Source organism: Archocentrus centrarchus, chromosome 3 (genome assembly GCF_007364275.1).
Source record: "Archocentrus centrarchus isolate MPI-CPG fArcCen1 chromosome 3, fArcCen1, whole genome shotgun sequence".
NCBI lineage: Eukaryota > Metazoa > Chordata > Actinopteri > Cichliformes > Cichlidae > Archocentrus > Archocentrus centrarchus.
Genome location: NC_044348.1, coordinates 21736313 through 21750154, shown reverse-complemented (window position 1 = coordinate 21750154; position 13842 = coordinate 21736313). Strand labels below are relative to the sequence as shown.

Genomic DNA, 13842 nt, shown 5'->3' with positions numbered 1-13842 from the left:
TGCCACACTGTCCCTAATTTTCTCCTCTCCTCAGTGTCTCTCTCTCCTCCCTCCCGCTGAATGCTCTGCATGAAAAACAGACAGAGAACAAACGAGGAGAGGCAGTGAGTCTTCATTTACAACTACACATGTGTCCTGCTGTGTGTGTTTTGTTGAAAGAAAGAGAAAAAGCAGCAGAGTCAGAGAGGAGGGCACGCAGACATTTGGGAAGGGGAGAGAGAGGAGAGAGATTCGGCCGACCTGTCGGGGTCTCTCATGTCACATTTCTGCCCAGAGGAGCCGACCTATGTCTCTCTCTAAAAAGGAAACTAAAACGGAATAATGAAAAACTGCACTCTGGAACACAGTCGGAGCAGTGTACCTTCTCCTCCTGCTGCTTCTGCATTAAAGAAAGAAGAACTGAGGGCATGAAAGGAGAATGAGTGACATTTTTAATTTGTATCTACATAAGAAAGGGAAGAGGAGATGGAGTCTTGTGGGTCTGTCTGACAACTGTGGGAGGGCAGAGGAGATTTATACATATAATTGTGCTGTTAGTCTTCTTTTGGTACTCTTTCAGGGAAAAGCTAAGAGGTAATAGGAGAGGAGCAAAAAGGGGAGGAGAGAGTCAAGCGCAGAGTAGAGGAGTACCAAGAGGAGGAGAAAAGAGAAGACCAGAGTAAAGAGAGGAGAGCAGATGGGATCTTCACATTATTAGCATGTAAGTACAATCGTTTATTTATATGTGCTGTCAACTGCTCACAATGATGCTGCTGTTGTTTTTTGTATCTGTTGATAATCATTATGATGTTGTAGGAAGTCTCAATCCTGTCTTTCTCCCTGCTGGATTACTTTTTCATCCTATTATTATTCTTTGTGCTTCTAATTAATTGTTTCCTTTCTTGAATTTTCTGTTTTATTTCCTTTTTTTTTCTTTTCAAAATCTGTCTACACACTCTCTTGGGTGCAGCAGGAGAGCGAAAGACCAGTGTCACATTAGATTAGCATCAACAGTTACGCACACTGGAGGAAGAAATATGCTTAAAGTGTGATGAGTGTGATGTGGAGGATAGAGCCAGTGCAGGAAGAGCTGTTGTATCATTTGTGTGCGTGGTGGTGGACGATACAGTTTTCTTAACCACACTGAGGAAAACAAAGAGCTATTGTGCCACATAAGAATTTGGCCAGACACACAGACACAAAAAAGACAGGGGAGAATCAGCGTGTATGAAAACAACAACTTCCTGCTCAAGTGTAGGATCCAGACTTTGCTCATTTAGGAAAACTAAAAAAGAGGAATAGATAAGGAGCTTTATATATATTTTTATCGCTTTCACTGCAATGATCAGACTGAAAACATTTAAACTATCAGCCTTTATGGCCTAAATAAGGCCTGGAAAACATACCACGTGTATGGATTTGCAGTTGTGCAAGTAACACTTGGTTGCACTGAGATGCGATCACTGAAACTTTGCATCCCCACAGAGTTAATGACCAAGCCATGGGTAACCATCGATTGTCACACCTCTTCTCACAAACTGAGGCATCGTCGCACAGCAAAGCTGTGAATTACCAAAAAACTCCGGAGTAAAACACACACTATTCTGCAGGTTTTTCTGTCTGTTATCCAACATTTTGGGAGAAATTGTTCAGACATTTGGGAAACTAAAAAATGGTTGGCATAAAGTACCAATAATAGTAAAATATTATATGCCAGGACAGAGCCATCAACTGAAGTAACAGAGAACCATTTTAATATATGAAACAATCCAAATTATAGCTATGAGAATTTTAAAGTATTTCAATGAAGATTTTGCATATTTTGAAAAATAGAGTGATGAGGTTTTGATTTCTTAATTTTTTTTTTTTTTTAGGATTTTGAAATTAGTAATAAAGCTACTTTCAGCTGTTCTCTTATTCACAAGGGGTCGCCTCAGTGGGTAGCTCTGCATGTACTGATTTGGCAGAGTTTTTCTGCCAAAATCTCCCGCTGGAATTGAACTGGGGATCTCTCTAAAAATTTTGATTTGTTATAATAAATTATACAAACTCAATCAATCAATCAATCATTGCCTAATTTTACATGTCTGCTGAGCCATGATCATAGATTACACCGACCCAATTTGAAACAAATCCATGCAGCCAATATGAGAACTAAACTTTAAGTATTTGTGGAAACTCCTACAAGCAAAGCTCAATGTGCTTTAGTTCATGAGCTCAGGATCCAGTTACCAATATGCGTCTCAAATTTCGGGTTAGCACAATAAAGTGGCAGCAGGCATGGACAATGAGATTTCTACCAAGGCATCAAATAACTATTGGTGTGGCAATAAAGTTTAAACCAGTCAAAACAGAGAAGAGTTCAGAAATGCATAATGTACACCGTGAACAGCATCATAGAAGAGGTCCTATAGTGTGCCCATTCCTTGGCCACTTGCACTAACTCCTCTGTCTGGAGAAAGAGAGCTGTATCCAGGACATAAACGATGCCAACATCACAACAGTCTGCAAGAACAAGAATGATAGAGGCGACTGCAATAACTATCATGGCATATTATAACTCAGTATGATGAGTAAATATTTGCTCACCTGGTACTGAAGATGCTCCAGATCTGTCATATAATATGGATAATATGGATTCAAACCTGAACAAGCCATGGTTGACAATCGCAGAAGAAATGCCAGAAACCCAGAAGGCCAGGGACAGAAGTCTTCCTGACCTTCATCAGTTTCACAGTCTTCAACCTAGAGAGCAGAGACAATCTTTGCATGATCCCTGAGAAAAGCCAGAAAAGAAGACTATGTTCTGTGACAGATCTATGACTGAAGCATTTGATATCCACATCAGAGTATGCAAGACTGTTTACACGCCACACCTTTATTTTAAAATTTCCTTTAAAATTTCAAAATGTAGAATTTTCTTTGCTGGTCACTTCGCCACTCTATTGCAGTCATCCATGTCCTGAATCCCACAGGAAGCTGTTTAACCTGCTAAGGTTGATAGGCTAAACAGTCAAGAAACTCCCTCTTTGCTGATGACACTACTGTTTCCACACATGATTATCAAGCACTGCCTCCAACAACTGATGGATTGTTTGTTTTCCTATTCATGCACTATATGCTCCGAGTTAGTAGGGGCATGCAGGTATTTTGTCCTAACCATCAGCATCAAAAAAGAAAATTATTCTGGTCAAAAATGTTGACAGTCTCCAACATATCAGCATAAAATTCCACAAATGTGAAAAACACTTCAAGTACACGTTTTTTGTTCATAGAATTTTTTTTTTTGGTTGAAAATCCATCTACCACTCTTGCAAGGTAAACAAAAAAAGTGCTGGCAAATTTTAAACTCCCAGACTTGTTTGGTGAGCACACTCCTGTACACCTGTGAAACATGATCACTAAAGGCTCATCAGGAAAAGATTTTGTGTGGCTTGCACATGTGGTGCTTTCGCTCAATATTTTGCACCTCTTGGTAAGAAAATATTCCAAACAGAGCAAAGATCCCATCTCCTCCTCTCTGGTCCTCTCTGCACCATACAGAGGATGGCAGAATCCCCAAATACCTCCTCTATGAAGCTTCTGGGAAACAGCTACCAAGGTGGCCACACCTACACCACAAAGATATATTGTATGTAAACATGACCTGAAAGCCACCTGCACTGATGCATTTACTGGGATGCCTCAACATAAGAGAGCCACACCTGGAAGCTTGAAATCTCGAAGGGTCAGCAGAGCTTCAAAGAACAACAGCTGCTTCAGTGGGATGAGAGGACAAAAGAGGGGATCCACAAGTGCACAATGCCTGAGTGAAAGACCAGCCAGTGCCTACATCTGTAAACAGTGCTCTAAGGACTGCCAAAGGACTCATATGACTTCACATTCACAGGAAAACAAGAGCAGTTCAGGTTGCCTATATACTAAGATCATGGACTACAGGATGTAGTTTCATATTTATTGGGCAGACAATCAGGAAGAAAGAAAATAAAGGTATTTGCACATCTTTCTTTTGCAGTTCGACTGTGACATACACACTGAGAAAAAGCCTTTCACATGTGGTTTAGTCATCAGTGTAAACAGCTCCTTTTTTCTAGACTGCTGAACAGTGTGACTGACTGTAATGAGCTGGCAGCAGGCCAATCGTTTCACACTAATGTCATTACATAACTATGGTGATCAGCTGGCTGATAGTAATTTATTGCATGAATTTTAACTTACCACTTACCTGCTCTGATACCGATTACTGTTTCATTAGTTCTCTGTTTGTTTGTAAAGGTAGTATAGATGTAGTATAGATAGTAGTATAGTTTTTTTTTTTTTTTAATGTGTGATTAATATCCTTAAGTATGAATTATTGATGGTGGCATGATGACATTTTTTGTTGTAACATCCAGTAACCCATATTGTCAGATCCAAAGACAGAAAGAAAGAGTAAGCAGAAGAGTGGGCGAGAGAAGGGCAGCCATGTCCTGCAGCATTTACACACAACATCACAAAATGAGCCTGACAGTCAGTGAATTTAGAAGGGCTTCGAGGTTGTGTTGTGTTTGGTCGTGTTATGTTACACTGTGATGAAATGCAATTTGCTGTCTTTCTTTTTTTTCGCTTTTGCACTTGCCGTGATGATGCATTACTTTTTGATTTAGTTTGTTTTCGAACATAATTAGAAGCGTGTGTGTTTTTATGCTGATGAATTAGTGAGGATGGGACAAAAATGCATCTTGCTGGGCACATATTTCTAGAAATGTGACAGATAAAACTGCAGATTTGCTCTCCAGCGTCTTCTTGGTTTTTCCTAACAGGTCAAGAGTGCTGCACTTCAGCGTTTTTACTGCTGAAAACATGCTCAGAAATTAGGCCAGTGTGATCTTTACTGAGAGCTTCATCCATTTTTCATCTGTTCAAGTTTAAACTTCCATGCCATGGCTTTACAGCTCTGCAGCATGACAGCACAACATCTTTATAGTGCTACACACTTTAAATGTAAAAACATTTATTAAATTGAAAAAGTTCTACAACGAGTTCTAAATAATGTCTGTGTCCTCACATAGCAGGCCTGCTGCTCATATTTACAGTGGGATTTTATTTAAAGAGATTCAGCCAAAGATGTTAAAAAAGAGAGTCTTTGTGAGGCGCGTTGCAAATTTTCTGTGTAATTAGAATCATGCTTTAAGCGGCACTCACATTTGATCTGTCATCTCTGCAAATTTTGCTTAATTAAACTAAAAGTGACTTAGCACACATATTGTCATTTATCTCTAAGAAGACTGTAAATGTTTGCAGATCTGCATGTGTTAATGCATTAATTCAGTTATCTTACACTATAGGCATTATCTTTAGGAAGAGCGAGCTTTTATGAGATGGACTAGCTGATGAAGACAGGTTTCTTTTTGGAGCAGCATAAGTAAAGTCAGTCAAACCGCATCGTACACATCATAAGAATCATATGAAGCCTTAAAACTGCAGTTTGCAGAAATATAAAAAAGGGGAAAAAACACCACCAGAATAGACAGCCCACTCCTGCAATCATCCTTCTCTGCTTTAAGCAATCCACGTCCTCCATATGTGCTAAAAACATGTCAGTGCTGACGTTTGGCTTCACACTAGATCTAAGGAGTGCTCTGAAGGTCTTCTGTTTAACCCACTTATCCACTGCATCTTATTTCCCGCACCGACAGTTTGTATCACTCAGCTGATTTGGTTAGAAAAGACCTGTGAGTCTTTCGTAAGAGGCGATATTTGGTAAAGCCTGAAAACAAAGCCCAGACCATTTCAGATTTTAATTATAATTTTCTGAAAGGTTATTCTGATTTTGTCCAAATGGCACCAAGAGGTCACCACAGTGGATCACGAGCCTCCATCTCATCCTGTCCCAAGCCTCCTCCTCTGTCACACCAACCCTCTACATATCCTCCTTCACTGCATCCATTAATTCTTATTCATTATTCTGTGAGATCTTCCTCTTTTCTTCCTGCCGGACAGCTCTATCTTCAACATCCTTTGTGCATTATATCCATAATCCTGTCTCTGCACATGATCAGCCCATCTCGGCTTGACTTTCTCTCCAGCCTGGTAAACCTGAGCTGTCCCTCTGATATACTCATTTCTAATCTTGCTCCTCTTGATCACTCCACAGAAAATCTTAGCTTGTGGCTCCCTGTGGCTCGGTTAAGCGGTATTGCTGTATTTAAATGAACAAAAAAGAGAAATTAAGGGAAATATAATTTATTTTGTTTTGTAACTTCTTAATGATCTGTCACCCTCTCAGATTTAACTATTCATTACAATGTAATAATCATCATTTGCAGTATATAACACTGACCATAATGCCACACTCCTCAAACTAACATCAGTTTGAAATATTCAAACTCATGAATGCTGGAACATAAGAAAATGCTCCAAATTACAGTAAGTTTAGATTTTAATGCCCAGACTACAGACTGTATATAATACACTCTATTCTGTGGCCTAGATAAAAAAAAAAAATTACAGATCTTCTTGTTAGTGTGGATAATTTATGAAATTGTCTGAAGCCTGCTTGATGGCCTGTGTCTCTGAAACAAGCACATTTCCAGGTCAGTGCCAAATGTGTGCATGTTAAACCACTCTCATATTTTCAGCTAACTGACAGAGCTGATTAATATACAGCAGAATAAATGTAGACATTTTAAAGGGACAATTCACCACAAATGTGCACCACAAATTTTTTGCTCGGGTCTGCAGTTCCATTTATCCAATTAAATTGCTGCTCAAAGCAACAAAAAATACATTTGAAAAGATCTCAAAAAAATGTCTCTTTACAGAAACTAGTTACTCAAAAACAAATGTTGTGAGCCGCTTCATGTAGAAACCATTTTCTCTGCATCTTACTGTGCATCTGTCTGTGCAAAGAGATTCATGCTCATGACAGCATGACAGGAGGTAAACATTAATAGTGTCCCCTTTGGCTGAGCTGTAATATTAGGTAGCCAGAAACATTTTGGATAGAGGGTGTAGTTCAAGAGAAAGTGGACCACTCTACAGCTGATGCTCAAAGCTCCCCCCAAAAAATCTATAAAGGAACATATAATTCACATCCTGCCTGGCCTGATGCCGAGCTGCAGTCCAGATAAGGCGTTTAAGTGCTGAGACATTACTACTACCTCTTAATTTTTTCTTGTTTTCTTCTTATACACGACATCTGCATTTTCTGAGCTTTAGCACATTTGAAACAAGAGCCTGAAACCTTTCAGCACTAAAGTTGCTTTGTCAGTTATCAGCTAGTCTACGACAGCAGTATGTGTGTTAGTGCCTGCTGGGAGGTCAGCAAAGTCTTAATGTGAAGGACTGCATGTGTAAGATTTCAGCAACACTGGCAGCTGTTTGTTGCCACCCAGTGGTTGAAAAAGTAACAACTCAAACACTTGATCTACACACTTCCTGACCTTTGCTTCTCTTGTGTGTCATTGTTTGAGTCTGGCTTATATGATCCAGCTACTGTTTTGTGTAGAAAAAAACAAAAAAACAACAACTTTACAGCTGGTTTTGAGACCTTGGTATCCCTCTCCATGCTGGCCTCCCTTTGCTTCCAGACACCCTCTTGAGTTTATGAGCTCTGCACTAAATCATGTGTGTGTTTATGTTTCTGTGTGCTATGTGTGTTTGTGCCAATAACAAAATATTATCTGAGGTATGACTGCCTAACTGTTGTTTTTTTCTTTCAAACCCTGCAGGAAAACAGCTCAGGCATGTTGATAATGACAGAGAAAAATGTGAGAGAAGTATAGATTGATGGGTAAGGCACCAGTGTTTTCAAAGTACTCTATGATTAACTATAATTTGTCAAATGACAGTTTAATCACTTTGACTTGTTTTCATAAAACATGGAAAAGGTTCATATGAGGCAGGATTTCATAAAAAAATAAATAGATATAAGAAGTTATTGCTACATTTTTGAGGGGTCTTATTAAGTTACGATCATGTGAAATGATTTGACAGGACTCTCTGTAGTCCTGTGAAAAACTTAGTACAACCCATGATTCAATAACTTGTAGAAGCACCTTTATCAGCAATAACTTTAAGTAATTATTTTCTGTATGATTTTATCAGTCTCTTACATCATTGTGGAGGAAATTTTAACCCGCTCTTCTTTAGAATGTTGCTTCAGTGCATTTAGATTTGCAGGCATTTAGGTTTGCAGGCATTGTGATGAAACACTGTGTGGGAGGCAGGGTCGAACCCTAACGCAGGACTCAGGAGACAGGACGTGGAATTTTGAATAAACAGCTTTATTTGCTGAAGCTCACTGGAGAGAATGCAAAATACTAACTGGCTGGCAGCAAGCCAGATCTACATAAACATAGAGTCAGGGAAATAAATACAGGAGGTAATGAGGAGGGAGTGAAAACAGCTGGGGAGAACAGGTGGACTGAATGATGCTGACGAGATGCAAAACTGAACATCATCCAAACTGGGAGCTGGTTCCACAGAAGTGGGGTATGAAAGCTGAAGACTCTGCCTCCCGTTCTACTTTTAAATATCCTAGGAACCACAAATAAGCCAGCAGTCTGAGAGCAAAGTGCTCTATTGGGGTGATACTATGAGGTCTTTGAGATAAGATTGGGCCTGATTATTCAAGGCCTTGTATGTGTGGAGAAACATCTCCACTTTAACATAAGTGAGGACTTTCGAGTCTGAAATGTAGCACTTTGGTTTTTGTCGTTTTGCTGAGCATTGCACAGTCTGACCTTGGGGTAAATTTGCTGAGATGTCTGCTCCTGGGAAGATTGTGTGGCATAGTGCTAACACACACCAAAATGCTCCAGACCAGCAAACTGCTAAAATCTCTGCTTTCATAGAGGTGATCACACTTGCTGATAATCAATTAAACAAGTGCATTTGATTAGCAACACCTAGCTGCTACTTACCCTCTTAATTCCTATGGAAGCAGTAAGGGTGTCCTTAGTTTTTCACAAGACTCTCTCTTTTTTTTATTACAAGAATGTAGTTTAGCTTTAGTACTTTTGCAAGTAATTATAATAACTAATTAAACCTAAGTGAGTTATGCTATTAATTGTCTATTTTTATGTTTTTCGGTGAGGGGGTCTACAGATTTAAAAATTATTGCAAAGCAGCGGTCATTGGGAGACATGAGGAGCGGAACCGACTTCAGCAAGAAAAATATCAACTCACTGTGAAATCATGAGCGCTCCAACAACAGGAAGCCCAAACATGGAGGTGAAGGTGGTGTCCCAGGAGATGGCATTGCTTAGCAACATATTAGCTGCTTACACCTTCATTGCAGGTACAGTAGGTTTAATGGAAACAAGCTTTTATGTAGGACAAATGTGATGAGAAAACATTATGTGCTAAGTTAAAGAAATGCTATTACCTATAGAACCCCTTTTAAGGGGTCCAAAAGTCATGTGGTTTGTTCAGACGCACCTCAATTTTCTTTGATTTACGACAGTAACATTACTTTGTAATGACAGTAGATGGACTCATTGTGCATCTTTACACTGAATAAAACTTATGCAGTGGTTTTACTGTTCTGTTCCACTAGAGATCAAATTAGGGTCTATACGGCCCACGAAAAAGAGTTTGAGACCCCTGACTGTCTCCAAATTGGAAAAAACAAAATTTGGACCACAGAGCAGTAGCTAATTTATTTGTTCATTTATCCTCCCTCTCTTATAGAGCAGCCTGAGAGAACAGCGTTGGTGTTTCTTGGCGGCGTGTGTGTTGGCCTTCTTGTCACATTGTGTGCCATCGTCTTCCAGATACACTGTCGAGCAGACTGCCACTATGGCAATACTAACAATCTACCCCATCGCCCAAGGAACAGACTTCAACACCGTCGCCATCATAGCTGTCCCCATCATCAGCCCGCAGACAGTAACCCAGACAATACTGCAGTCGTCCCCTCTGGAGAGACTGGGCCCACTGGGGACAGCGAGTCTGAGGACTGGGATGACACAACTGATCTATCAGCACAGAGACGAAGGCGCTTCGAGAGATCCCTGCTGCACGCCACCATGTTCACATCAGCCGAGGGTATCTGTGACAGACACATACACAAATAACGGACACCAATGTCACCATCCACACACTAAGATATCATTTCCATATCCAGCAAGCTGTTTTCTCAGAAATAAAGTCCTTAATATGATAACCCACACACCAAATTACATCAGAACATTGCTGTGATTTGGATTATCTGATACTCTGACACTACTCGAATCATGCATTTTAGACTGTCACAACCTGTCAAAGTTTGCAGACTCATGTTATTTTAAAGCTCAAAATTTTTTGGTTTTTCTTGTCAAATGAGTTATTTTTTCAGCACTTCCAGTTAGTAAACCAAAGTAAAAGTCAAAATTTTTAGATAATGATAATTTTTACCTACAGATGGCTTTTTTTCACTGTTGGAAACAAACTGCCATAGGACTCAACTGCAGACATGCGGAGGAAGATTCAGTGAACAAAAACCACACTTTTATTGGTGGATAGTCAAAGGTTCAACAACAAAATCCACAAATAAAGCAACACAAATCAAGACACAGCAGACATAACACTTGGAAACACCCAGGCGCTGTCCTTTGCCACAGTTTACACTCTCACCCAGGCGCCCAGAGGCGTGTGTGACACAGGCACACGCAATCAATACAATCACTGGTCAGTTAGAGGCGCCTGGGTGGCTTAGTGGTGAAGCCGGCGACGACATACACATGCCGCGTTGCGGTGCGGGCGGCACGGGTTCGCGTCCTGGCCCGTCGCCAATTTGCCCGCATGTCTTCCCCTGTATCTTTCCCACATTTCCTGTCTCTCTCCACTGTCAAAAAAAGCTGCTGTGGCCAAAAATGCAAAAAAAAAAAAAAAAAAAAAGGACAAAGGGAAAGGTTGGCTATTTATACACACTGAGGACTAATTGGAGTATTCCACACAGCTGGGAGTAAAGGAGACACAGGCACACACAATCAATACAATCACAGGTTAGTAAAAATCAGGAAGTAAAAATAATGTAAGGCACAGAAGACAACTAACTACCAAAGTAAAACAGGAAGTAAGCAACAATAACTAAGCTATAACAAAACCCAGATCCCACAACAAACCCTACAGATCATTACACTGACCACTGCAGAAGAGGGAAGCGCACATGCCAGAGTGAACACATGATGTAGACACTAAGGCAGGGTCTTTAAACCCAAGTTTGAGCCCACTGGCCTTTGCTGCATTGAATAAGTTTGATCATGGCTTCAGATCAGTAGTACTGTTACCAACCTGACATCATCCACTTGTTTGCAAACTCTGTGGCAGCTGAGTGTTATTACCAGATTTGACTAAGAAACAGAGGCTGCATGCTCATACACTAGCAACGTGTCAATCATAAGGTAAACCAGCCCCAGAGCATATCATCTATTTCACTCTAATAAACAATAATTAAAAAAATTAACATCATGCTGTACTCAACAGGGCTTGAAATTCGCGACTGAGTCCGTAAACTCATCTGGAAAGTGTTTACCAAAGGCTGCCAATGAGTAATTTTCTCATAGACTTCCATATGCATGGGCTTCTCTTTCAAAATCAGAAGTCGCCCCCTGCTGGATTAGTAAGCATGCTTGAATGAAGAAAGATTAAGGCACTTCCACAATGGCTTCCCTTTTTAGATCTGAAAGCTATGGCCATCTTTGATATACAGTCTACTCACCCATGTTGCACAGTGTCGATTGCAATGAACTAATAAAAATAAAATTACTGAAATTTCTCCCACCACTCATGAACAAGACCCAGAGATACCCACTTGGGGCAAGAACTCGTTCCTGAGGACCATGGCCTCAGATTTAGAGGTGCTGATTCTCATGCCGGCCACTTCACACTTGGCTGCGAACCGTTCCACTGCGAGCTGGAGGCCACCCCCTGATGAAGCCAACAGGACCGCATCATCTGCAAAGAGCAGAGATGAGACTCTGAGGCCTCCAAGGAAGAAGCCTTCCGCCGCCTAGAAATTCTGTCCATAAAAATTATGAACAGAATCGGTGACAAAGGGCAGCCCTGACGGAGTCCAACACCCACAGGAAACTAATCTGACTTATTACCGGCTATACAGACCAAGCTCTCACTGCGGTTGTACAGAGATTGAATGGCCCGCAACAACGGGCCAGACACCCCATACTCCCGCAGGACCTCCCAAAGGATACCCCGAGGGACACGGTCGAATGCCTTCTCCAAGTCCACAAAGCACATGTAGACTGGTTGGGCAAACTCCCACGCACACTCGAATATCCTTGAGAGGATAAAGAACTGGTCCAGCGTTCCGCGACCAGGTCGAAAACCGCATTGTTCCTCCTGAATCCGAGGTTCGACTAACAGACGGACCCTCCTTTCCAGCACCCTGGCATAGACCTTTCCGGGGAGGCTGAGGAGTGTGATTCCCCGAAAGTTGGAGCACACCCTCCGGTCTCCCTTCTTAAATATGGGGACCACCACCCCGGTCTGCCAATCCAATGCCACTGCCCCAGATCTCCACGCAATGTTGCAGAGGCGTGTCAACCAAGACAGCCCTACAACATCCAGAGCCTTCAGGAACTCAGGGCGAATCTCGTCCACCCCAGGGGCCCTGCCACCAAGGAGTTGTTTAACTACCTCAGTGACCTCACCCCCAGTGATGTTCAAGTCATCTCCCTCGTCCCCAGACTCTGCTTCCACTACAGAAGGCGTGTCAGTGGGATTCAGGAGGTCCTCAAAGTATTCCTTCCACCGTCCAACTATAGCCTCAGTTGAAGTCAGCAGCACCCCACCAGCACTATAAACCGTGTGAGTGGAGCACTGCTTCCCCCTCCTGAGTCGCCTGATGGTTTGCCAGAATCGCTTCGATGCCGTCCGAAAGTCTTTTTCCATAGCCTCACCGAAGAGGGAGGGAGCTTAGTGTAAAAGCGAAGCTCTCGATTTACCGGTCGATCTACGTTCCTACCATCACCTATGGTCACGAGCTTTGGGTAGTGACCGAAAGAATAAGATCACGAATACAAGCGGCAGAAATTAGTTTCTTTCGAAGGGTGGCTGGCCTCTCCCTTAGAGATAAGGTGAGGAGTGCGGCCAACCGGGAGGGGCTCAGAGTAGAGCCGCTGCTCCTCCACATTGAAAGGAGCCAGTTGAGGTGGCTCGGGCATCTGATTAGGATGCCTCCTGGATGCCTCTTGGGTGAGGTGTTCAGGGCATGTCCCACCGGGAGGAGGCCCCGTGGCAGACCCAGGACACGCTGGAGAGATTATATCTCTCGGCTGGCCTGGGAACACCTTGGGGTCCCTCTGGATGAGCTGGAGGAGGTGGCTGGGGAGAGGGATGCCTGGGCTTCTCTGCTTAGGCTCCTGCCCTCGTGACCAGGCCCCGGATAATTGGAAGAGAATGGATGGATGGATGGATTACTGAAATTTCAGTGTGTCAGTGCCACACTCTCTGGTTATGTCTCTGAGCAAGACTGTCAGACATACTGATACACACATGCTCCTATCTTCAAGTAGAGTAATAAATAGAATATAAATTATAAAAATATTTGACAGTAATGTGAATAGACAGTATACATAAAACTTATTCTGTGTGTGTGTGTGTGTGTGTGTGTGTGTGTGTGTGTGTGTGTGTGTGTGTGTGTGTGTGTGTGTGTGTGTCATCAGAGCTGGACCGGGCCCAAAGGCTAGAGGAGCGGGAAAGGATACTCCGGGAGATCTGGATGAACGGACAGCCTGACATCAGTACAGTCACTCAAAGCCTCAACAGATATTACTGAGACGACAATAAATAGAGAGATGTGCAGACTGAGATACAGACTGGAAAAAAAAAACAAAAAACACGAGGAAACAAAGATATACAGACTGATGGACAAAAGGT

At 41.9% G+C, this 13842-nt stretch overlaps 1 protein-coding gene across 2 annotated transcripts; it reads left to right on the top strand.

Annotated features, from left to right (window-relative positions):
• Nucleotides 1–118: 118 nt before the first annotated feature.
• eva1ab (eva-1 homolog A, regulator of programmed cell death b) lies at nucleotides 119–13785 on the top strand. Of its 2 annotated transcripts, none has more exons than XM_030726385.1 (5): nucleotides 119–700; nucleotides 7692–7753; nucleotides 9070–9262; nucleotides 9655–10011; nucleotides 13629–13785. In XM_030726385.1, exons 3-5 carry the CDS (start codon nucleotides 9160–9162, stop codon nucleotides 13739–13741), a joined length of 573 nt encoding a protein of 190 aa, XP_030582245.1. In that variant the 5' UTR covers nucleotides 119–700; nucleotides 7692–7753; nucleotides 9070–9159; the 3' UTR covers nucleotides 13742–13785. The 2 variants fall into 2 exon arrangements, with proteins under 2 accessions (XP_030582245.1, XP_030582246.1); XM_030726386.1 differs by having other exon boundaries at nucleotides 9059–9262.
• The last annotated feature ends 57 nt before the right edge of the window (nucleotides 13786–13842 follow it).